General features: G+C 29.1%; 3 protein-coding genes across 9 annotated transcripts; 1 reads left to right on the plus strand and 2 right to left on the minus strand.

The window, feature by feature from the left end:
• Positions 1-176: 176 nt before the first annotated feature.
• On the minus strand, positions 177-7,417 carry LOC124950008 (dynein intermediate chain 2, ciliary). Of its 3 annotated transcripts, none has more exons than XM_047496043.1 (15): positions 3,626-3,898; positions 3,412-3,510; positions 3,219-3,332; positions 2,954-3,140; positions 2,801-2,863; positions 2,562-2,689; positions 2,421-2,504; positions 2,157-2,343; positions 1,920-2,081; positions 1,711-1,821; positions 1,519-1,625; positions 1,280-1,457; positions 962-1,193; positions 652-885; positions 177-571 (listed from the first exon to the last, which is right to left on the minus strand). In XM_047496043.1, exons 1-15 carry the CDS (start codon positions 3,635-3,637, stop codon positions 397-399), a joined length of 2,073 nt encoding a protein of 690 aa, XP_047351999.1. In that variant the 5' UTR covers positions 3,638-3,898; the 3' UTR covers positions 177-396. The 3 variants fall into 3 exon arrangements, with proteins under 3 accessions (XP_047351999.1, XP_047351998.1, XP_047352000.1); XM_047496042.1 differs by having other exon boundaries at positions 1,711-1,854; XM_047496044.1 differs by lacking the exons at positions 3,412-3,510; positions 3,626-3,898 and adding an exon at positions 7,288-7,417 and having other exon boundaries at positions 1,711-1,854.
• LOC124950011 lies at positions 3,892-5,720 on the plus strand. The gene is made up of 5 exons (XM_047496049.1): positions 3,892-4,160; positions 4,466-4,565; positions 4,670-4,748; positions 4,980-5,172; positions 5,287-5,720. The coding sequence occupies exons 2-5, from the start codon at positions 4,497-4,499 to the stop codon at positions 5,489-5,491; spliced, it is 546 nt and encodes a 181-aa protein (XP_047352005.1). The 5' UTR covers positions 3,892-4,160; positions 4,466-4,496; the 3' UTR covers positions 5,492-5,720.
• On the minus strand, positions 5,192-27,151 carry LOC124950004. 5 transcript variants are annotated; one of them, XM_047496022.1, is made up of 18 exons: positions 25,378-27,151; positions 25,005-25,235; positions 22,988-23,171; positions 22,709-22,775; positions 21,994-22,058; positions 14,524-21,752; positions 14,325-14,455; positions 13,483-14,238; positions 13,285-13,402; positions 13,043-13,173; positions 12,825-12,968; positions 11,469-12,764; positions 10,972-11,387; positions 10,654-10,887; positions 9,497-10,408; positions 9,292-9,421; positions 8,842-9,226; positions 5,192-8,736 (listed from the first exon to the last, which is right to left on the minus strand). In XM_047496022.1, exons 2-18 carry the CDS (start codon positions 25,009-25,011, stop codon positions 7,028-7,030), a joined length of 13,914 nt encoding a protein of 4,637 aa, XP_047351978.1. In that variant the 5' UTR covers positions 25,012-25,235; positions 25,378-27,151; the 3' UTR covers positions 5,192-7,027. The 5 variants fall into 5 exon arrangements, with proteins under 5 accessions (XP_047351978.1, XP_047351977.1, XP_047351979.1 ...); XM_047496021.1 differs by having other exon boundaries at positions 21,994-22,064; XM_047496023.1 differs by having other exon boundaries at positions 21,994-22,064; positions 24,100-25,235; positions 25,378-27,150.
• Positions 27,152-27,438: the final 287 nt, after the last annotated feature.

Consider the following 27,438-nt stretch of genomic DNA (forward strand, 5'->3'; position numbering starts at 1 on the left):
CACAGTCTTATAATTGCATAGACATTTAGAATCAGTCCTTCTTTTAAATACAAGATATTTGTTTGTACATGGTAATAATATATGTTATGAAAAATATTTTTTATATTTACAATTATTAATTTATAACTTTTACTCTCAATATTTTTTAAAGGATTTATAATATTCTTCTTTTGTGGATAGCTTTTAACAAAAATAAATGAAATAAAGTTATAACATTTAATAATTAATACAACAGTATGTTATTACAATACCTTTGGTTACTACTCACAAATATGTGTTGTGAATAATAAACTTCCTGCAGATATGATTCTCTATATAATGCTTTTTTTTATATATTTTGGAGTATATTATATATATTTCTTCAAATTTCAACAAATATTGCAAATAATAATATCTTCATTCTAATTTAACATCTTTTGGTGGTATTAATATAGGTGGCTCGCGTATAAAACTTAATAATTTTTCTAATTTCATACATTCTAATTCTGCATCTGTCAAATGGAGTTGCTTTTTTGTTGGCTTTATTTTCAATCTAAGATTTGGTGATAACTTTAATGTATTTATAGTACCCCTGTTAATAAAAAAATTTTATGAATGTTTTTTACCAATATGTAATAAATTTATGCTTTTGTATTTTTAAATATAATTTACTTGTCATCACCAACTATGATGAATGGCAGTTTGGTATTAAAAGCAAGCCTTGTTAGTTTATTTCTCTTTTTACTGACAATCGCTTGGCTACAAATTGATCTATATTTGTTCACATTTAAATCAAAAACAGTAACTTTTCCATCATTTGATACACAAGCCAAGACAGTTGAACTATAAGGTGCCCATTGCACATCTCCGATTGGAACACCAAGGTCAAACATAAACAGTGGATCTCTATAATTAAATATTCATGAATTTATATTTGCAATTTCGCTTATACAAACTATAATACTACTTATTTAAAACTTACGGCCTTTCATCTTCCCATATTTTAATTCTCCAGTCTCCTGAACAACTTGCAAATATCTTCGAATTGTATTTATTGAAAACTATACGATACACCGGCATATGATGTGCTTCATTATATGTTTGCACATAAATGCTGCTGTATGCCGTATTACATTTGTAAATATTACCTTCCTCAGTTCCAACTAAGAATACATGCTCATCAGATGGATAAAAAGCTATACAGGTACCACAGCCTAAATATAATTATTAATGATTAATAAATATTTTTAGTAAAAAGATTAAATTATAATAAAACTTCATTAACATCTATATAATATACCTTTGAGTATAATCATTGTACCATCAGGACCTGGTATTGGTGGTCGGTCAAGAAATAATGTCATAATAGTTGTTAAACTAAGTTCCTTTTGATTGAGAACCCAATAATTTATTTTGCCATCGATGCTAATACTATAAAATGCTAAATTCCCTTCTTGTGTATCTGATGCCCAACGAATCTTTAATAAATATATTATAATCAGTAAATCTAATTGATATGTTTAAAAATATATAACATACCTCCCATACAATACCTCCATGCTTTTGTGTAACATCATTACTTTTGTACTGTGGTCCTGTAGGTGGTAACATAATATTATATACTGCTACTGAACCGTCTTTACCACCTACATTAAAAAGATATATAAATAAATAATTTGGTCATGTATAATAATATTTTACACAATATTGATATATTTCATAAAAAATTACCAATGACTAATAAATGAGGATGTTGAACACTAAAATCTAAACACATTACTGGAGATTCTGTTGGACAAATCCATTCTGGGTACGATGGATTTTTTAAACTAAATAAACAAACTGAACCATTCTTTATAGTACTATTGAATGTCACTGTAATATAGTAAAAATGTATAATATTATTACAAATGTATAAAATCAAATTATACATTACTAACATGTTCCGTATGCTACTGCAAATAGATCATAATATCTGGCATTAAAGCATATATCTGTGATATCATGTTTTTTTGTTGGTTCATAATTGAATTTCCATAATGGTAACAAGGAGCCTTCGCCATCTTTATATTCATCACTTGGATCATTCCAATATCTATAATCTATGAACATTATAAATGGATAAAATAAAACTTTGAAAAAATTTTGTAAATGTAATATATATTATATAAATTTACCCTGTGCAATTTCATCATATATATTTTGATTTACCATTCTCTCTAATGTTTTAGCTGCTTTAAGCATTCTATTATACATTTCAATGATCTCTGTTTGTTCTTTTTGTTTTGTGTCATCTTTCCGTACATGTATAATTGGCATTCTTCTTTCTCTTTCTCTTTCACGTTGTTGGAGCATATAATCTTTCTGAATAATTAAATATTTATAAATAAATACTCACTGACAATATTTTTAAAATCCTAATATATATATTATTTATACACCTGATATTCATCAAAAATAGTCCATTGGAAAACATGTGTATTAAATGTTGCTATTGGTGGAGGTATAGTTTGTGTACTCATGTTCTGTAAAGAAATTAACACTTATCCATCCATAAAATACTTAGTCTTTAATAAACTTACTCTCATAGGATTTTCATATGTTAATGCAGCTCTCTCACAAAAATTGAATTGATTAGGTATTTTTTTAGGCTTTCCTCTTTGGAATTCATCTACTTCATCTAATTCTTCATATTCATATTCTTCATATTCTAAATTCATTTTAAATGTTTTATTAACAATATTATTAGCAATTAGATAATACTTAATATAAAAATCAAACATTTACTTTTAAATTTATGACGAATTATTCTGAAACACACCTTCATCTGTATATTTATCTAGTACGTCATCTTGTCGGGCAGCAAACTCTTCATCATCATCTTCTATTATAAAAAGACATAAAACAAAATAAATATATATTTTTAATAATAATCACTTCTTATATTTATATGAATTATTATATAATAGCTTACCTAATTGTATTTTAATGTCCTCTGAGTCCTGACGTATTATTGTGCCAGGTACACTCAGGAGAGTTACTAAATTAGGAGGATCAGGTAGTTTTATAAATTCTCTTAATTTCCAAGACCATTCAACGAGTGAATCAGGAATGCGTGTGTTATGTACTGTAAGGACTCGAGCAATTTCTTCTTGAAGTTCCTGAAATTAAAATTACTTTACTATAAAATATTTACATTCTGTATGTAATACTTATTAATACAGGAAAATTTAACATACTGCTTCTGTTAATTGTAATTGATCATCTGGTATAAGTGCAGTTTTTGTTCGCATCCAATCCATATCTCCACCAGCTAAGCTTACAACTGACACATGACTTTTCATACTAACATGCTAAAATTTTTATGAATATTATAAATTATTTATTGTTAATTTATATAAAAATATTTTTGCGAAATTTATAATAGCATACATCTTTCGTTAATTCTGAAATCTTAGAGGGTTGTTTTTTTAAAGAAGCCATCATTAACGTATTGTAATTAAATAGAGCTGTGACAAATTTTATCTTCGTCTAGATTAAATTTAATAAGATAATGTTATTTTGCAATACCAATTTAAACAAATTTTAGATTATGTGAAAATTATTAGTTAAATATTTTATTGAGTTTTTTCTCAGCTATGCGCACTTTGTTGTTCATGTATAGAAAAAAATTGTATTTGTTGTCAAGGATACATTGATATGATTATTGCTGCCAGTTATATTTTGTAAAGAAATTTCAAAAGTTTTTTTGTAGAAAGAATTTGCATAAGTTTAACATAAAAAATTATTAAAATTGAAAAAATAAATGTATATTTATATATTCAAAATAACATTCTATAAAAATATGCTTAATAAATGACATAAGTTAAATTATCTAGATCTAGTTACTAATGTTTATTTCATGACAAAATTAACTACATAATATGTATCTATTAAGATGTATGCTTGTATTTAATATAATAAGTGCAATAAGCATATTTATAATTTTATAGAAAATATTTTTAAGAAATAAGGATGATAAGGTTTATATCAGTATTTTTGGTTATTTGAGTAAAAGAAAATCAATACTGGACTATCCCAAGATAACATAAGCATTCCAACAAGTTGTAGCTAGATTCTTGTGTAGAATATGAAAAAACTGTCATAGTGTATATTATATATTAAAAATATATGATATTCATGTATGTATCATAATAATATACATCATATTATTTCACTTAACAAATATTATGACAAATATTATATTGCGTGCTTGAATGTGTGTGTGAGTGTATAATACATATAGGTAATACATAAATATTTTGTCTATTTCTTTATTCATATATCATTATTTCAAGTGTCTCGTATTAAAATATCTATTTATATATGTAGGTGGTGTTAAATGTTCAAAAGTGTAATCATAAGAAATGTCAATATGTATATAAACATTTTAAATATTTAAAATTATGTCAATGGAATAAAGAAAATATTATATTTTGTGTTTCAGATGAGTTAGAAGCAAAAGATATTATTTTGTCATGGAAGATAGTGGAATTGAAAGTGACCCAAAGATAATTACTCACAACGAAGATGAAAAACTTTTTCTGGTAAGTTTTTATCAAAATATCTATTTTTCACATAAAAATTTGTTATAATTTATATTAGTTTACAGATATTTTAAATTAATATGCAGTTGGGTATATCTTTATAGGGAAGCGATAGTAGTTGTAACAGTAATCAAACGCAAACATCTCAACGAAGCTCTACTAAACAATGGCAAAAGAAACTTGGTATGCAATATATTATTAATTAATTCAAACCTATACCTACAAATCAATTTTAAGAATTTGTTGTTTTATTTTATATATATATATATATATATATATATATATATATATATATATATATATATATATATTAATTTATTTCATTTATAATTAATACTTCTTGTATTTAACACTATGTTTTAACTAAAGCATTTTAAAATCAAGATTTCATATAATGATATGATGTTTTTACAGAAGCACGAATTGAACAAGCAAAACGAATTCAACTTAATTCAGATTATATAAAACTTCCAAAACATGAGACGTCTAAAATAAATGCATGTAGTAATAATACTAGTGGATTAATATCAATAGAAAGATTGCCCATACCATCTAAAAATAAAGAAAATCTTCCTTTAGTTGAATATTGGCATAGTGGAAGTGAAAGGTAAACTGATAATTATAAATAATAATTATAGAGAATATATTCCAATCAATTATGTATATACATACAGGTTTTATACAAATTTTAATTAAAATAAAATTTAATGTATTTTGTTAGTGATGATGAAACTACTCTTTTCTCATTATCAAAAGGAAAAGAGTCTTTGAAACATAAACGAGAGCTTACTGATACATTCAGTATTGAGGATTTGAGTGAAGAAAGTGAAGATTCTTTGAATTTAGATCCAACACAACCATCTCATGCTTTTACGTGGACTTATGTACCTTCTGGATGTTTTGCTTGTCATTGTCAAATATTATAATGTAAAATAAGTTATATTTAGTGAAAACTATATAAATTATTTATGAATGATTAATATTGACATTTAAATTATCTATGATATATGGTATTTGGTGGATAATTAGTATGCATTATATATTTTCAAATACTTTTTAAGAAAGTAACAAAGTTCAAATATTTTTATGTGCTTCTATTGTAAAAGATGCTAATATTAATAAAATACATATATATTCCTTTTTTGCGTATCTCAATAATATGTACGCTTTATTTTAAATTTACACAGTTAAAATAAAATAAACTATATATAAAATAAGACAGCATCAAGACGCTGCGCACTTTTAACAATAAATTGTACATTACCTTTCTACATTCTCGTGATGAAAACATTATTATTCTCTTATTAAAAATTTATTAAATTATAAAAATCAAAAATATTTATTTGACATTTATGATACATAGTATTTACAGTTATGATAATTACACATGATCTAATGTTCAGGATACCTCTCAGTCTTATTTTTTTTATATAGTAACATCATTTTTAATTTCTTTTTTTTTAAGTATTTACTATTTATCGATTAATTTTTTAATTTATTTTGTAATAGTAGCAGAAAAAGATATCATTAGATAATTGTAATAGTAGCAGAAAAAAGGTATCATTAGATAATATACATCCAATACAATTATACAACTATTTCTGTTTGTATACAATGATTATGTTGACTATTTACACAAAACGATTATTATTATAGTACTAGTATCTTAACTTATTATCCTATACAAAATAAATAAGAAATTACTCTTAAACAAAAAAATTTTCCGAAATTTTCTAAGTTTATAACTCACTCCTTTCTGAAAATTATTTGCCATCATCAAGTTGTGATCTAAAATTGTAAAACTGAAGAATCATTATTTTGTATCAAAATATTTATACTGCCAAATCTTATCAGATTATTTGATAGGACTTTCCATTTATTTAATGATGCAATGCATTTTTTTGTTACTTCTATTTTTATACTATACTTGTTTAACATTGATACTTGCACATTGCATAAGAAACTTGTTAAACAAACAACAAACACTTGTCTTATTACGCACTATATAAGTAAACAATATTAAATAATATAATTTATTAATAAATAATAATATTTTAACGGAATATTATAAATAAATGTAAGACCTAATAAAAAAAAATAAGTTTATTTATATATTATAATATTAGATTGTCCCAAAAATTTCTTTCGCTATCCGCACGCAGCTGCTTTATTTGGCAGTACTAAAAAACGAAAAAAATTTTTGTGACAACCAAATATTTTTATTTTAAGTATTTATCTGAATATTAAACAAAATTACTAAGCAGACAATATAATATTTAATTAAAAGAAATAAAAGTTTTTGCATAAATATTATTCAAGTTATATCAATACTATTATAAAAAAAATCGACACATCTACTTATTTAATTATATATATTATAAGTCAAATCACTACTTGAGATATACTTGCTATTTTACTGTGTTGTGTATAGAGTTACTTTGATAGTCAACGTTTAATAAATTTCACTGTTTTGTTCTTGAAAATATGGAAACATACTTTATATCATATTTAATATCTTTAAGTTTTATATGTGGATTAATGTTTATCAGCTGAGCAAGAGTAGTACAATTTACTTTCATTCTATGACCTCCAACTACCATGTATGTACTTAATTGTCCTAAGTTAATAGGTTTTGATGGAATTCCATAAAACGAAAATTGGTTAAATGTAGATTTGTTAGAATTATCTTGATTTTTATAATTATTAATTAAAAAATTAGTACCAGAAGGATATCTTGGTAATGGATGTGTAGATTTCCGAGCTACAGCTTTTACTTTGTATGGACTATTACGCATACGTATAGTTGACTTGGCAGTAGATTTTCTGGCAACTGCACGATTTTTTAATTTTGGTTTTAATAACTTTTTCTCTTGTTTCGTTTCGTCTTTTACTTCTGTCCCATTCATGCTATTCCACAAAACTTTTTCCATTATATTTTCCAACATATCTTTATAATTTGTTATGCTTTCTATTTTTACTTGTAATTGTGGATGTTCTTTATTATTATGAATTTCAACTTGAGTTGGATTATTAAAGGTTTTATCACAATGTTTACATTTAAAAAGATTGATGTGTTTGGACGCATGTTTTCTCATGTCATTAATAAAAATCGTTGTGAAAGAACATATAGGACAAACGTATATTTTATGTAACTCTTCTCCATTATCCGTTTTGAAATGAAACGGTAAGTGAGAGTGAAACATATTTTGATGAGCTTTCATAGCACTTTCGGAGTAACATAGCTCGTCGCACCACTGACAAACCCATCCTTTAATTTTGCAATTATTCACATTTTGTACAGCCATATTAACATCACTGTCATCTATATTTTTTACACATGAAACTGGTACGAGTATTTCTTTATATTTAAATGGAAGATCTATTTTCGTTCCTTTTAGTTCATCTATTGTCGAAGTTTGATGACTTAAACTCCAATGTTTTCGTAGTATCTCTAAAGAACTACTTTGCATTTTGCAATAGTAACAAGAGAATCTTCTTTCTTTTGAACTATAGTTATTTGTACAATTTCCATCTTTTGTATTACAACCTTCGGTATCTTTTTTACATTTCTCGTCTTTTATATCATCACTGGTAGATTCAATATCCTCCATTAACATATCGTCCGTGATTTTAAATGGTAAATGTGAATGATTAAGCTCCCAATGTTCCCGAAATTCTGCTTTTATAGAACTACTAAAATTGCATTGTTGGCATTTAAGAGCATTTTTTGATGCATGTATTCTTAAATGTGCTTTCAGTCCAGCATAACTCATAGCAGTAAAACCACATTGATTACAAGTTTCTTGCATTTCGTGTGATATACGATCGGTTTTATCTTTAATAAGTTGATCATTTGCTTTTCGTCTTCTTTTTCTAGAACGTTTTTTCGGACTAACAATACCATATTCCTTCTCCCAGAATTCATCACTTAATTCTGGACCTCCAGCATCAGGATTATTAATTATTTTTTCAGGGCAGCCAGAATGTTTTGAACGAATATGTTGACGCATCAAGCTTTCAGAATTAGTACTACGATCACAATAAGGACATAGGAATCCAAGACGTTTCAAATGTGTTATTTTCACATGTAATTTTAATCCACGCCATCTAGCAAATCTCATTTTGCAATGCTTACAGATTAGAGGTTTGTCTGCATCGTTCTTCAATAAATCTGTAATATAATATCGTTTAAATTAGTAATCCATTCTTAATCATTTTACTGAAAATATTATGATATATGTACAATACTGATTCATAAAAAATACATCAAATTTACCTTTACTTTTATTTGCCTCTAAAGTTTGTTCATCTGCTACTTCTTGAGAAGATTCATCTTCATCGTTGGTAGCAATAACAAGATTCTTGTCACTATCACTATCATCATCATTATCATTATTATCGTCATCATTTATATCTACATTTGTATTTCTGTTAATGATATCATGGCGTATTCTTTTCTTATCCAAATTCACATTTTTTACAATTTCAATATCTTTACTAATGATATCGCGATCCGTTTTAACAACAGAAGATTTATTTCTTGTTGATTCTGACAAAATTGCATCTTTTGTATTAGATTGCAAATTCGTATCGTCCTTATTATCTTGTTTTAACACTAATCCTTTCATTATATCAGTTTGTCTCTTAAGTAAAGTACCAACCTATAAAATACAAAATTTATAATAATTTCAGGTGTCTAATATAATATACGATTTTGTTAACATACCCAATTTTCAATAGCATTATCTGGAGAAAGAGGTGCATGATCCGGTCGTTCTCCATTATGATGTTTTGTAAAATGCTTTAATAAAGCATTACGATTTACCGACAAAAATCCACAATCCTTACAGTGCCATCTAAATGAATGTTCATAAATATTTATTATATCTTATTTTACGATACGATATGAAATATTGTAATATAGTATTTACCTTGCATAATTTAATTCTCTGTAAAGATGATCCCGCATATCGTGTTTGTACTTCGTTTTATATTGATCACATAATGTACATATATACAAATTACCCACAGGTTTCCCATAAGGTCCAAATCTTTCTACATCTGATTCATTAAAATCATTGACATCAATAGACGAATTGGCCTTTGCTGTTGTCTCTAATGAAGTATCATTATTATCAGTAATAGTTCCCTTCGATGTATTATTTTCAATTTCATTAGAATTATTCATTTCAATCGAAATTTTCTCGCACGATAAAGAACGTTTTGACTTTTCTTTACAATGCTTGTTTTCATCGAGAGATACTGATTTACCATGTTTAATTTTGGCTGGTCTTGTAGAAACTGAATCTGTATCACTCTTTCTTTTTCCTCCTTTAACAGACGTTTCGTTTCCTACCTCTTCATCCTCTAAAAGGATACCACGAATATGTCTCACTCGTGGCATATCCCTTCTCCAAAGAGGGGTAGTATCAAATGGCTCATCTTGTCCTGCTTGCTCAGAAGAATCGCCAGATTTTTTAGTTACACCTTTTATCTTCTGGTAAGCCATGATATAATCAGCATTTGGATCACCTGCATGTTTGCTAGTGATATGTTGTTCGAGAAGTACTTTTACACTAGTTTTGAAAGAGCAGACAGTACACTTGAATTGGTACTTATCGTCATGGCTTACAGACGCATGAGTGATCATTTCTGCTTTGTAAACACATTTATATTCACAAATATTACACTTCCAATGATTACCATCTGGATCTGGAATTTCTTCTTCCATTTCTTCTTGAGCTGGTTGTTGAATATTTTCTGTACTTTCTAATTCTCTAATTACTTTAACAAATGGTCTCTTCTCCGGATGTTTATCAGAAAGATGCCTTTCTATGATATGCCTACATAACATTCCATTACTATCAGAGAGCATATAAAATGCACCATATATTTAATAGCATATATAAAACATTTGGCAAGTGTAGACAGAAGATAATAAATAATAAATAATAATTAATAAAATATTGAAAGAACTTGAATAATATTTTTAATTCTATTTCTTACACTTGTCATATGTTTAAATTATAATATTTGTTAAATAAAGATCATATATATAAGCTGATAGTAAAACAATTATTTTACAAACCTATGATAGTGATGATGATTACAATGAGAACATTTATAAAGTCTGGTATCATGCATTTTCAAATGAACTCCCATTTTATCTATTGCTATATTTTGTCCTTCTTGGCCAGAAGATGGCTGTGGACAATGTGGGCAACGAAAGTATTGTTCATCCGAATGCAATGCTTTTAAATGATATCGTAGCATAGCTTCATCGACAGTAAGATAATTACATTCTGCTACACTACATACATATCTATACATAAAGTAGAATATAATTAGTGCTATAATACAATTAAAATGCTAAAGCTAAATTAGTTTAGCAATAGTATATACATACCTTTTATGTTCTGGTACAAATTTAGGTATAAAACTCTCATCATTATCTTTTGGAGAGTCTTTAGGTTTTCCTCCCATTCGACCATTTTGATGAGAACTACTTGCAAGATTAACCATTTTGTCAAACATCCTTTCTTTTTTATCTAAACAAGGTACTGGATTGACTGGGCCAATTTCTGGTACAGTTTCATCTTTAGCATGAAGTTGCAGATGTCTAATAATATTTGTTCTAACTTTGGTAGTATAAGGGCAGACAGCACATTGTACTTCGCGATTATATATCGCTTGACGAGGCAATAATTCTATTTCATCAGGGCCAAAAGTTAATTTTTCAATATCACCTGTTTTTTCGGCATCCTTTTCTGATGCCTTTGCTGTTTTTCGTTTTTTACCTTTTCGTTCTCCATTAGTTGGACGCTATATCCAATAAAATAAAAATTTTTGATTATAAAATAAACCAACGAATTAATATTTATTACATCATCATTATCTACTTACTAAAGGTTGCACAATAAAGAGGCCATCAGCTGAAGGATTTTCTGGATCGGCAGGAATTACTTTACTGTACTGAATTTTATGTTTTGTTCTCATATGAGCCATAGCTTGATAGGAAACAGTACACCGTGCTTTACATAGTGAACAACCAAAACGTTTTAATCCATGTAATTTTAAATGCTCAAGTAAAAAGCCAATTTTCACAAAACGTTTGCCACAATGTGTACAATTTAAATTCTTATCGAGTGTTTTATAAGTACACTTTTTAAGGTGTATTCGAAGATTAGCTGCAGTTGAAGCATTAAAATCACAATCCTCATAGCCACATTTATATAATTGATTTCCTGTAAAGCCTGTATCCTTAATATCTTCCAAAGTCAAAGGTTTTTCTGATTTATCGTGTATCTTTGAAACAGAACCATTTGATGCTTCTCCACTACTATGAGCTACATCTACTTGTTCCTTTTTAGTGTTATTTTCAACAGAATCTATGTTTAATGTTTCTTTGATATCTTCATCGCTTTTTTGGTTTAATTTGTCTTCTTTGTTTTTAGTATTATCTTTAGAAATTTCAATCTGCTCTAATATTTCTATATCACTATCATCTGTTTTGTTTTCATTAATTATCGATTTCTTACTATCAGCTGGTAAGTTGCTATTGTCAGACACATTTTTCACAAAATTAGGATTTTCTAAAACATTAATATTGACATATTCATCCGAACAATCTAATATATTTGTTAATCGTAATGGATCTACTGCACTTATATCTCCATCTACACCTGATAATAATTGTAATTCAGGTTCATGAAGAATGTGTTTTGAGGTATGATAATTTCCTTCTTGAGTACAACTTTTTTCGGATTCTATGGTCTTCTTAGGAACAAGAGATTCACCTGGTGGATTTTTATCAAGAACACAACTTTGTGATGAAGTCAATATTTCAGATATGTCATCTTCACACTGAAGAAGATCTTTGCAGCTATTAGAATTATGCATTGAATCTAAAGAGTTATTTCCATAAGATTTAGGACTCATTTTAACAGACGAAGAATTGCTTTCATTACTGCTGCATATTGAAAATATATTAACCAATTTCTTATCTGATGTAGTGTCATTTGTTTTTTCATCCAATATAGATATTTCTTCCAATGATTGAGTAGAAGCAGAAGATAAATATTCGACATCTTTTTCCTGTTTATTTTCTGTTTCATTTTTTGCATCTATCATTTCACTTGATGTTTTTATGTCCAAGGTTCTTATTAAAAGTTGATTTATTACATCTTTAGTTCTTACTGCCTGAAATTTCAATCGAAATCAGTGTTAAATTTTTCCTCGATTAAATAAAAAAATACATACCTGTGCTGGTAGAGAACGTTCAAGAATTTGTGGTAATCTGTTACAATGAAATAGACTTAAATGGGTAAGCATATCACTAAATGAGTCTGCACCATTTAAACAGTACAAGCATTGATATTTATAAATCCCATGAATTTTGTAATGCTATAAATAATATAAAATTATAAGCATGGAATCATGTTTAACAAATAATTTTTTCTATATTCTTATATACTTACTATTATAAGTTGCTCTATTTTTAAGCATGATGCGGAACATAGATGACACTTGTAAATAGATAGAGTAACTGAATGCTTTGTTTTCAAATGAGATATGAATGTCTCTGGTATATAAAAAACCTTTCCACACTCTAAACGTAAAATTAATATTTCAAATTATAAATTTCATTCAAAATAAAAAGTACCATACATAAAAATAAAGTATAAGTAAATCATATTTTTAATAAAAAAAAGATACAAACCATGTTGACATACAAATGGTTGTATATAATCATGGCGATTATAATCTTCTTTTGTTGGAAGCTCTTTTATTAATTTACCGAGCAAAATACCAGCCTGGCTTCCTGCATGAGATACTGCCTATAAAAAGAATATAAAAATAATACATAAGAATAATGAAATATGTCTATTTTTTCCAGAGAATTTTGTTTTTAAGATACCTGATGAATTTGTACATAAGATGGTGCTATTGCTCTATAAAAGCAGCAATTACATTGATAACGACAATGTTCATGCTTCTCTTCCATGTGCTGTTGCATTTGTGTCCAATCACTCAGAATAGTATGACAATAGGCACACTTTTGGTAGTCATACGAAGAATTATCTTTCTTCTTATTAACACACATATCATGCTGAGCATAATGTTGACAATATAAAGTAATAGAATCTGTTGTAAAAGAACAATCTCGAGCCATACACTTGTAAAATTGACTGAGTTTTTGAGGTTTCAACATAGCAGTATAAGCATCAGAAGATTTCAATTTAGTTAATATCGATTGTGATGTTAAATCCTTTGCTTTAAGTAAAGGTGATGTTTTAACTACTTTTAGGATTTTATAATTTAGATTTGTAAGAGATGGAGATTTTGAGCCTGTAATATTATGTGTAGTTACTGGTGCAATAGTAGTATTTTTACCAACAGAAACTTGAAATGGTAATTTATTATGTTCTATTTGAATTATCTTTGACTTTGGGACAATGGGTACATAATTGGTAGTATGCGATGACGTAGATGTCAATGATTGGACCGGTATTAATTGTAGAGATTCTTGAGCAGCACTTTTGTTTGGAACTGGCTGTCTTATAGTTACCGAATTAAATCTTTTTAAAATAAGTGGTTGAGCAGTCTTTTTTAGTAATGAGACAGCTTTACGCTTAATTGGTGAAGTTTCAACAGCTTTTCTGATATCACTTATCTAAAAGTGAATATAGATATTATGAAGAACTTTTTTATATTATTATCAAAATTTCATTAACATTCGAATATTTGTAAGATACTTACAATCGTATTTTCACTTTCAATACTGTCAGTACATGGTGCAAGACTAACTACATTCTCAATTTTTAAAAATGAACATTCCTCTTCTGTATCTGTTTGTAATATATCCCCTGGAGTATCAGATTGGCTTCCAGCTAATAAGAAATATACAAATATTGTAATATAAAAAATATAATTGTTACATAGAAATATATATACTTACTACCGCTTAAAGATACAGTGTCTTCTTGATTTTCTGAAGAATGATTAGACACAGAAAGCATATCACCGCTCAAACGTCTGAATCTGAGGAAACTTTTTGGTTCATCGTCATCATTACCTGTGATTTCTTTTATGGACTCATACATTTTTTTATCTTGTTTCCCTAAGAAATGTTTAATACTTGCAATAGGTACAACATTTGGAGGTTTTGGTATAGATGCGGGTGCGGACATTTTGTCATCAGTATTAGTTTGCACTTTTGTAGAATTTTCAGACGCACATCCATCACGTGATTTTATACTTTGAAGTTGAGCAGCAAGTCTTTGTATAGTTGTCATCATTGGATCTTTTGATGATACATTGGAAGTTTCTTTTAATATTGAGTTTACATCTGTAGTTATTTCAGTATCTGTCTGTTCACTACTAGAATCTGAATCATAAACAGTTGCAGACTCTCTAGTAGTTTCATTATCACTTGTTTCAATTTCACTTTCAATGTTCTTACCATCAATATTTGCGGGTACTAAAGGATCTTGGACATCTGCTTTTTCAGAACTAGGATTTAAATTATTTTGATCTGTATTGCTATTATCTTGCTCTTTAGTTTTCTTCAATTCATCAGATTTCAATATATCTTCCTTACTTGTTGTTTTATCATTTGATATACATGATTCTGTTGTCTTTGTATTACTTTCAGATGATGTTGTGCTTGTGGAAGATACAGAGTTGTTTGAAGTGCCTAGTTCAGAAACATTATTAATTAAGATAAGATCTTTATTTTGACTATCTTCTTTATGCACATTTGTTTTCATTTTATCTTTGAGAGTATCAATAATAGATTTTTTCTTTTCAGAGACATCTTTATGTACTTTAATACCAAAGTTCTCAACAATCTCTTGCATTTTCTTTTTTCGTTCCAATTGGATCTCTACTTCTTTGTGCTCCAGTTCAGGTGGACATACAAATACACTTAATTTATCACTAATAGTAATTGGTACTGTTAGTTCTGTCAATTCCTTTTCAAGCAATGTCAATTGTTCTTTAGACTTAGGTGGAATATTTGACAAATCTTTATTAGTTGTACATTCTATTTCCTTATTATCAGAAACCTCTTGATCCTTCTCTTCAGAAATAACTTGTGTTTCTGTAATTTTATTTTCACAGTTATTAGATATCAATGCCTCATTCTTTTGTTCATCATTTATTTGTTTCTCTTCTGATTGAGAAGTTTCACATTTTTCAATCTTTAATTCCAACTTTTCACTTGTTATTGGAACTGGACTTGTTATATCAGTTGCATCAGTAGACATATTTATTTTTATAATATTTACATCTGTAGCATCGCTATGCCACGTTTTAATGTGTGTCTGTAGATTGGTTCGTTTTAATTGTACATAATTACATACCGAGCACAAATATCCATATATACCATTCTCGTTCGGTATTGGATCTTCAATCATAACTTCATTAAAGACACTACCATATTTGCGACAAAGTTTATAGTAATGGGTACGCATAGATGTTTTAGTAACAGTTTGATAAGGACAACTCTTACATTGAAATCTATATTCGCCAGTGTGTGTTGTACAATGTTCATAAAACGCTTCAATGGCAGCATCTTTTGTTCCTTCAGTAGAAAAATAACAAATTCTACAATTAAATAGATAAGACTTTTTCTCTGAAAACTCTGTACATGTCTCTTCATAATTATTATTTTTAGATTCTTCTATTGCCATTTGGGCTTCTGTGGATTGAAATCTAGATATTAAAACTTCCTTGTCAGGATGATTCAATTTATAATGATGAGTAATACTTTTACCATGGAAGCTACAAAGTAAGCACTTATATCTTTCTTGACCTGTCCAAGCATATTCAATTAATTGTTGTATCTGAAAATTAAGAGATGTTTCATGTTCACTGGATACAGAGTCTTCTGTTGATAATAAAGATACATCCTCATTTGTAGATGTTTTATCATCTTTTATAGGTGAAATTTCTTTGTTTTCTGTTTGGAGTATAGTCTTTTTTACTGATGATTCTATAGATACATTACACGAAGTTGTACAATCTATTTCTTTATTCTTTTCTTTACTATCTTTTTTCTTACTATCTTCTTTACTATTTACGACATTACCTGCGGCATTATTGTTTTCATAATTTACAGAGGGTAAAACAGGTTCTTTTGTATGTTCTTTTTCTGGAATGTTTTCTTCTACTAGATTTTTTGTTTTTTCTTTTACATCAGACTTGTCTTTTTGAATACTTATTTTTTCAGATGTATGTTGAATTTCAGGAATAATTCGATCAGATTCTACCTGCACTAAAGTTGAAGTCTTTTTCTTTTTCTTTTTTGATAAAATACCCATCTGCCAAGTGAATTTCTTTTTCTTTTTCTTAACTGAAATTTTCTTTTGACCTTGCTCAATACGTACCAAATCATTGACATCTTCATCAACGTCAGCATCACTTCCTTTCTCTAATTGAGACATATCTTTGTTCGCTTTAGATGGTACCAGTCCTACTACAATATCACTTGATAATTCTTCACCGTTATTCAATTTATCAATATTATTATTAACTTTCTTCGCAGATGATATACTGCTCGACATAGATATATCTGAAATAATACTTTCCTCATCCGTGACAGATACAGTATCCTCAATCTTATCAATATTGAGAAGCATCGAACGCTTTCTTTTTGAACCTTTCTTAGAAAAATTCTGAATATTTGTTTTATTTTTAGGAGATGCTACTTGTGATGAGCTACGTTGATGACTTGATTGTTTTTCCATATTAAGTGAAGTATCTATAACATCTGTTAATACTGACATATCTATACCTAAACTTTCGTCCGAAGAACTATCAAACATTGTTTTCGAAGAATCTATTTTTGCAATATTCGTTTTTTCGATAAGAACTCGTGCCTCTTTCGGAACGTCTTTACGAAGTACACGTTTACTTCTACGCAAAACTTCGGCATCTTGATATTTCTCATCCTCTTCCTTAGAAACATCAAGATTTTTGTTACTATTCGATTCTCGATTAGTAGTCCGTAAGGATAAAGGTTGATCTTCCTCACTATCAGAACTAAAAGTTTGCTCTTTCGAACTTTGTCGTGTAACTCGCTGCACTTCTTTTTTATTCTTGCATTTAGTTTTTCCCGACTTCTCGTTATTTCGAATTCTAGGTAATTTCTTTGTTTTAGATATTTGCTCTTCACCTTCAATCTCCACGTTCTGTTTATTCGATAGTTTACATGATTCCGATTTTTTAGATACTGAACTCGGATTGCTCGTAGGTGTAATTGTAGAAGTACTTGTTTGATTTTCTTTTAAAACTCGGCACAAACGATGTCCTGTAGCAGATACCACACCTTCGCTAATAAACATTTCTCGAATATCTTCCTGCAACATTTCTAAAGAATTTCTCCTTTTTGTTTTTGGTTTAGAAATTTTTAAACTACTTTCTTTGTCTTCAGTAGTTTCATTATTACTTACTGAGATATTCTCGATTGACGTATATCGTTCATTCACATTCAATTCTTCAGCGAATTTTTGTATCTTTTCTAAATCATGCTTTTTGTCTTCAATTTCTTTGTTATCATTGCTATTTTCTAAGATATTGTTCGTATCATTGTTAAATTCCGGAACTTCAATTATTCCAGATTTTTCCAAAGTAGTGCAGGAATTTTCTAAGTTATCAATATCAGATTCGTTAATAGTATTTACAAATCCCTTAGATTCAAAACAAATATTTTTCTGATTCTTTTCAATAGAAATGCTATTATCGGCACTAATATTATTATCTTTCTCAAGTTCTTTGTTCTCAAGTTCTTTGTTCTCAAGTTCCTTGTTCTCAAGTTCCTTGTTCTCATTTTTTTCTTTTGATAAATTAGTCAATATATCCAATCTTTCTGCTAAGCAATCTTCATCAGAACTATCAGAAGAAACGATAACACGTCGCTTCTTCTTAACTTGTATCCTCTTTGCTTCAACATCTTCATCTTTATCCGAACTGCTACTTTCAGATTCGGATTCAATGATCTTTTTAATTTTCTTCAATTTCTTTGCTTCTAATGCTTCGCCTAATTTTTGTATTAATTTAGCTTGTTCAAATAATTTCTTTCCCTCTCCAAATTCTAAAGATTTCCTAATTAAACCTTCGATCCATTCTTGAGTAACTCCATCCTTTAATTTAAGTCCATCTATTTCTGTATCATCTTTCTTTGCATTCTCTACAATTTCGGAAGTAGCGGCGGATGTATTCATTATTGAATCAGGCTCTTCAAATTTCGTTTCATCTTTATCAGCGATTGACGTTGTCGGGGATGAAGCTTCTCTCTCTATATTCGTTCCTTTTATCGCTGAAACATCCTCGTTCTTTAAAGGTACTGTCTCAGAAATTACATCATCCGCATCCCAATTTTCTTTCAATTGTGGCACATCACTACTGCTTGTAACTTCTGCAGACGTATCTTCTTTTTCAGCGCTATTTTTATCGCTATCAGATTTTTTCTCTTCGTTTGAAGAATTATTCGAATGTGTCGACTGTTCTAATCGTTTGATCTTTGGTATTTTGAATTTTTGCAATCCAGACGACTGACTACCTTTACCCTTTGTATCTATTACACCATATAAACTCTCGAGTGGTGATTGCTTCTTATCTTTGGATATCTTGTCGCTCATTTGTTTGCTACTATTATCTGAATCACGTTTAGAGGCCTCAACTTTTTTCGACTTTGATTTTTGCTGGACTTTTTGTGATGTCGAGGATAGCGTCGAAGACGATATCGAACGTTTTCTGGGATCCCTTTCTTGATATGCATTATCTTTAAGTTTATTTACATTCGATTGTTTATCCTTGGTCAGACGTGGATCTCTATTCGAGGTGCTACTACTACTACTACTATTTTCTCGGTTATGATTTGAGTTTAGAGACGAAGTATTACCGTGGTCTATTCGAAGACGTGGGTCTCTATCCGAAACTGAAGTTCGGCTGTCTCTATTAAATCGATTACAATTATCCCAATCAATTTGAACATCTCTAAGTAGTCGTTCAGGTCTAGGCCGGCCATCGCGAGTAAAATTGTTTCTTACTTCTCCTCTACATCTATCATTGTAATACCCATCTCTACCTCTACCTCGATTACATCGATCTCTATCTCTGTTCCAGGGACAAGGTGTACTAGGTCTTGAATATGAACCCGGCATTCCCATTATCCCATCTGTACAATTCATTTCAGGATCATTTCGATAAGAGGGTTCATTCGATCTATTTATCGGTTGATCCCACGATTGCCTTGAAATCGGATAATCAACAGGTCTATCAAAAGGAACATCATGGAAACCTCTATATTGAGGAGGGAAATTTGTAGGAGACATCAAAGGCGGTATTATTGATGGATTCATAGGTGAATCATCATGACCAACTTCTTGAACTCGTGAATGCGGAGTACTTAACAACGGTCTAATTCCAGGCATAATGTTCGCGTTAAAATGACTCGGTCTGATCGGCGAATCGTTAATTGGGTGCGAATCCATAGGAGCAGAATTTGGAACTCCAGAGTTCCACATATCTTGGAGCATTCCCATTGGATGCTGATACATAGAATTAGGTATTGGCATACCTTGCATCGAGTTATTCCCTAATCCATTATAATTATTAGGAGAAGTCCACTGAGGATTACAAAAATCATTTGGATTTGAGGGAGGATGAGATGGCCATAAAGGCTGACTCACGGATTGTCTATTAAAATGTTCCTGTTGGACCGAATGATCTATTCTAGATGTATCCCCTATGTTAGGAGTTTGTGCGCGTCTTTGATAAAGCATAGTACTTCTGTCCTCTTGCATAATAGGACCACCATGCAAGACATGTACATTTCCTACTTCCTCATCGTGCAAACGAGAGTGCAGGTTTAGAATTTTATCGTTGACATTATCACGCAATTGACGCGGATGTCTCTCATAGCTTTCAGCATAACGTGATTCTAGTTTAAAAGACGGTGAAGATGATCGGTGCCTATGATCAATTGACTTATCAATATTTAAAGAAAAATTATGTTGGAGCAACGGTGGTGGACCCTTTATTTCGTTAGACTTTAATGTTTCCGGTTTTGCATTCGACGATGTCTGAATTGCATTTGGTAAACATTTTCTCGTTGTAAGTTTAACAATATGTTTGTCCACTTCTTCCCAACGTCTATCGCTTTCCCGATCAATATCGTCTTGAGAAAGCAAATGTTTCGACGTACTTAAATCCGTATTGCTAGATATCTTTTTATTATTATCTTTCTTTATTAGGGTATCTTCTTTTGTCTTTTCCAATCCTAATCTTTTAAGATCTGAATTATCTTTTAATTGGTCGTCTTTCTTATCACCCTCTTCTGTTCCTTCTTCTTCATTGAGTAGCTCGGCTAAATCTTCAATAGAAAGAGGTGGTTCGGTCGAAACAGGTGGAGGTGAAACTAGCATCGGTGGTTTTGAATTTGATTTTGGTGTGGAAAATCCATCCTTTGCCCTTGGTGAGATATTTTTAGGCTTAGAAAACAACATTTCAGGATCGGGTGAATTAAGTAAAACTTCTGGAACGTTCACGGGCGATTCTGTTCTAATATTTGAATTAATTATATCTAAATTCAATCCAGTTAACATATTTTTTTCTAAAACCGATGAAAGCCTCCTAGAACCCCCTAAAGAAGGTACTGGGACGGTGACTATGTGTCGAGTTTTGGTTGTCGTTTGAGAATCGGTCATTTTCTGGGGTAAACTATTACTCATTAGTTTTGCTGCATTAGAAACATCATGGTTACTAGAAATCACAGATTTCCAAGTACCTCTAGTAAATTTTGTATTCTGTATTTCGGATTCTTCTAACATATCCCATTCGGAACATGTAAGTTCATCGGTATCTTCGTTACTAATCGAGCCAATTCTTGAATTCGGTGACTGTCTACCTATATCACAGTTACGTTCAATCGGTATAATGATTGGCTTAATACTGTGAGATATCTCCATTTCGTTCAAGTTAATATGCTTATCGGAGATTTCTGATATTGGCTCAATGCTTCTTTCTGTAGGGATAATTATAGGCGCCATTTGAGGAACCGTTTCAGGACTAACTGGGGGAGTTGGACTAGCCGGAGTTTCTTCCATTTTTGTTTGTATCGTTATCACTTGAATATCGGCCGATTTTTTTTTCTTGTTACGCTTTTCAGTATCGTCCAGTGAACTGAAAAATATATTGTTCCATTCCTTTGCTATATGTATATGTAATTAACTGTAAGTCGAAGATATTATTAAAAACAGCTAATGCAAAATTATAAAAATAACAATTTATTTCACTCTTTACGCATCATTATTTTGTGTATAATTATGCTCTTAACGTATCATTTTTTTTTTCTTTTATCTTTATATATATAAAGGAATAATTTTGTTACGATTAGTTCTATTTTGCAATTTCTCATACATACGCTGTAGGCTGCGAAGCGATGTCCCCGATTTTTTTGTTCGGCACATGTAATCCTGGAGCATTTCCCTGAAACTCGTGTCGAATTAGAACAATTAAAATACACAAGTAAAACATGCACTCTACGAAAGCCTGAAATATCTAAAGTATACGGAGCGATAGAAATACATAGATTTATATAAGCAATATTATTAAAGTTCGAAAGTTAAAATAGATTAATAACCATAATACCGTTAGTCAACTAAATTTGATGCAATCACAATATAAAATTTAAGTTTGTGCAAATAATATTTATACAACTTATATACAATCTGTGCAATTTGCGATCTACAATGTGCATTCAATTAATTATATACAAAAACTACTAATACAATATTATAATGTAATATATAAAATACAATAATATACAAAAAATAATGCGAACATACAATTAGTAATCAAATAAATTAAAGATTTTAAAAAGCATTCAATATAAACAGTATCTGTATACACATATGTATGTATGATAAAAAATTAATAAAAAAAATGCAACAATTGTCATTCATATATGTATACAGAGTAAAATTAGAAATAAAATAATATTAAACAATCAAAAGTAAAATTGCGATAACGAAACATAATATTTCGTTCGTTAAAAAAAATATACATTAAAAATATTACAATCGATAAAAATAGCTATGATAAACAAAAAAATTTGTTTAATAAATAAAAGTACTTACCTTTTCTACTTTATTGTGCAACTTTTGTAGAACATCTTCACATCTTTGTAACGTTTCTATCTTTAACCTGCTCCATTAATAATAAATAAACTATCAGTATATACATAAAATATAACAATACATGTACGTAATTACTATAGTACGTGCAAAAAAATAAAAAATATTGTTAAATACTTGTGAATACGTATATAAAGAAAAATGAAAGAATATATTATTTATTAAATTTATCGCGTATAAATCGTTTAATATTATATTAGACAAAATATACATGCGACGTACTTCCGTTTACTATTAGATAAAATTCCATGCAGACTTTGCATTTTTTGTAACTGAATCTCTCTTGATTTGTCCTTAACATTTTGTAACCTCTCGATCATAGCTTCTAAAAATGGAATGTACTTTTGCATCTCCGCAAATTTTTTATCATATTCATCCATCTTTCCTGCTTTTATTTTTAATTTACCTGTGTCAACATAAAAACATGTCTTAACTATATAATGTACATACATATAAAACAAAAGAGATAAAACGAAAAAACTTCAATTATATATATTATATACATATATATATATATATATATATACGCACACACAATTTCATTGGATTTTAAATATGTAATTAATAATATATTTATAATTACAAATAATTAAATAAATTATGAGAAATCTTTTATTTTATCATATTTCGTATATATGTATAAAACAAGCCGCCATATTAGAAGAGAACCGGAAATAAATGGAGACTTCCGGAAAATGTCGAAGATATAGATGGCGATACTGTAGCAACCTAAGAATCTTTGTTATAAATTATGTGATCCCGTAAAAAAAGATTAATGAATTAATTACCTAAGCCTATATCATATTAATATAATCATTAAAACAAAAATATCTCGAAAGAAAAATCTATTTGTGTAAAAATAATAACTGCGACATTTCCCGATTATTCGCCATTACGTGTAGGTTTGTATCACCGCCATTTTCTTTTCACGTTAGACATCTTACTACACGAGAAATTGCATAGAAGCGATTCCACTTTCACTTAAGAATGATTTAATATCTCAAAAAAAGAAAGTATAATAAAGAATTATGTAACTTTTTCTTTTTTTTTTCCTTCACTAAAAAGAAAGATTTTGATATTAATCACAATCACTCGATAAGATGATAATAATTTTGTACAATATATGTATATACGTTCACTGTAAAATTATTTTGTTAGGAAAATTAATTCTTACACAATGTAGATTTTTACGTGGCTTTCTCCTTCTTTTTCTTTTATAACTATTATTAGAAGAAAAATTTAAGCAACGATTATACTCATTACTTAAATATATTCTTTTTACACTAGGGATTTGATATATGTATTTATTAACCGCACAAAAAGATATTACCAACCTCACTTATGCACATTTTACTACATTTTCGAATTGTCAACGATCTTAATTTGTCGAAATATCCGCACAATATTACGAATATATTCATTTCTTCAGTTTTGAGTGAAAATGATTAACAATAGGTTTCACAATACTGCGACATTGTACTAGAACACTATATACATAAATTCATGACGTAGGAACTCGAAACACAAAACCATTGGACCGTTTGATTCGTTATACGAACGTATATACACGTATTACACATTGCCCATCCTTTCTTTACTTCTTGTTAAAACATATGTGATATATATATCACATATATATCATATACATATATATTATATATATATGTATAACAATGCTTATTATTTTGTATTTCGGGAAAGTTTCAGGTTCTTCGTGGGAAAATCAATGTCATAAATAAATACAATTGCTATCACTTTTTCGTTAAATATTGTCAAATTCATCGATATTGTATCATAATTAATATTATTGAATGCCGTATTAATATTGCTTATTAGAATTACTCCTTTAATATGTAAATTTAAAATTGCACATTATAATATAATAGAGATTATACACTACACATCACCAATAAAAAAAATAATATGCAGAGTTAAAATATATATAAATAAATTTCACACTTAAGAATACGAAAGGCACGTGCATATAGGCACGTCACACGCGCGTTCGTTCGAAAAATGGCGTATATGAGGTGACCATTAAATGCGATTTCAGAGGACGAATTCCGAGTTCTCGAACGTTCGTTACAGGTATACGAGTAACGGTCGAGTATAGGATCGAAAGGCAGCCTCAAAGGGCGCACAATGGCTGCCTATCCATGGCGCCACATCGACAACTTTACGATGAACATTAATTTCGTCCAGTATGGATATACGACTATTCATTTTTTTTTTTACTCACCGTTCATTATACTCGAGACGTCTGCTTCCGTTGAATTCTTTAAGAAAATGTAGGCAACGAGGGATCTTCGATGGTAATGAATTTCCAAACGATACAATAAATATATATTTCGCTTTAACCGATATTCATGTTCGGCAGGTATCACGCCAAATTTAATCGGTTGTTATCACGTTATCGTTATGCTCGTCATATTTCTGCCATCTTTCGATGTATGCAATGCCGAATAGTTTCCTAAGATTTCAAAAACAAAGGACTAGTATAACCGACGATTCAACGACCGCAGAAACGAACGCGAGAGAGAAAGAGTGAGAAAGAGAGAAAGAAAGGGAGAAAGAGAAACATTTAATGATCCGTGGTAGTAAATATTACTTACCATATACGCTACTACGAACAAGAATAGTTTATTATGACCATTAATATATACAACGAAACTGAAAGAAAACGATTCTCTATCACCTTAATCTATGTATTGACACCGCGATCTATGTTGTATAACATAAGTTTCTTTCGTTACTACTCTCTTTAACGTCTTTCCTTTTTACAAAAATGGATGGTACGAATGAATGCATATGTGTGTATAATCGTACACGTACGCGCGCGCGCGCACGCGTTTCTATGCGTCAGATCGTCTCCGTGTCGTTGCGTTGTCGTCGACAGCAAAGGAGAAAACTTATTTTGTTGTGCTCAGTATATTTTGTTGATATCTCAATCGAAAATAAGATATAACTGAAATAACGATATTACTGACATTTAATCGCCTGTCACACGATTTTCGACGCTTATATTGTTTATGCGACATTGATAAAATTCGATATGTATCATCGTATATACGTGGAATGACTATGAACACTAGTTAAATCTACAGCTTTTTCAAACATTACACGAGCCACCGAATTTCCTTCTGCATAGATTTGCCATTTGCAGATCGTGCACGAATGCAACGACATCTATCATCAATCCCTTGTTCTTTAATATTCCCTCGAAACGACAATTCCATTACTCGTAACTTCACTAAATTAAACGGTCGTGACCTCTGGTGACGATGATTATATACTATTTATTATCTAAAAAATTTTATCTCAAAATCATGAAGATAAATTTTAATTTTTCGAACGAGTACGTATTTTATTATCTACAAGGCATTTCAAATCTATTATATCCGTTATATGATATTCTTAATTAAAAATGAACGAATCAAGTTAAATTATAATTACAACTTCTTGCATTTATTTTTTTTTTCTTTTTTCTTTTTTTTTGACATTTTTACGGATGCAATATAATGTAGAGTTTCTAATAACTTTATTTACAATCATTAATCTCTGATGCATGATTCTAGAGAATAATAAACCTTCCGCGTTTCTGCGTTTCGAAACATGAATTATGTACAAAGAATTTCTGATTCAACGATACGACTTTATAAACCTTTTTAACACGATGGAACCCTTCGACTGAATTTCGATTAATTAAATGGAGACACGCAGTGCTTGTCATTAAGTTTCAAAAATCTTAAAGGTTTAAATTTTTCTTACAATTTTGTAATAAATTTTTTATTGTACTATGACTATATGGCTACCTTTATTATCATATACATAAATAATTAATATATGTACGTATGTATCCGGTATAAGACATTCGTTATCTCACCGTAAAAAACAAACTCTTTTATTAGAGGTTAAATATAAATGTGAAAATCTTTCCAAAAAGCACTGGTCTCTCTTCTAATTATTCTCGTTCAGTAAATAGTTGGGCTATAATATTAGCCTCGTTGAAGGCAAAGATGGAATACACAACTGTTGTACAAACACATACACTTCTACATACGTTGATTTCATTATAAATCATATACTTAAGTAAATTTTAATAGTAATAATAAATTCCTGCAGTTTCTTTACTTCTGATAATTATGGACGCATTTTTAAATTTTAAAGGATCAAAGAGAATACAGAGAAATCAGTCTATTAATATATATATGTATATGTATGTATATATATAAATATATATATATAGACATCACACCTTTGGCTTTCATATTATAGAGAAACTTCCATTTGTTAGAACTTCCATTGATTAGAAGAAAGTAGAAGAAACGAGATTTCTCTGTCTATATAATTTGTTAAAGTAATTGGAAATATAATATTTCATAAATATAAAGTATAATTTTATATATATATATATATATATATATATATATATATATAAAATATATATATATATAAAAATATATCTGAAGGCATTTTTTTTATTTAATTCTAATAATGTTAATCTTTAAATGATGCTTTATATCTTTTCGTAAATAAAGAATTTTATTAGACTGTTTCACTTTCCTCAGTAGCTAATGCTGTTTATAATACAGTTTTCCTAATAATATCGATAGGACGCGCTTAATATTTTTAATACATCTTGTGATATATAATTGGTATAAATGATATAATAG

Source organism: Vespa velutina, chromosome 6 (genome assembly GCF_912470025.1).
Source record: "Vespa velutina chromosome 6, iVesVel2.1, whole genome shotgun sequence".
Lineage (NCBI taxonomy): Eukaryota > Metazoa > Arthropoda > Insecta > Hymenoptera > Vespidae > Vespa > Vespa velutina.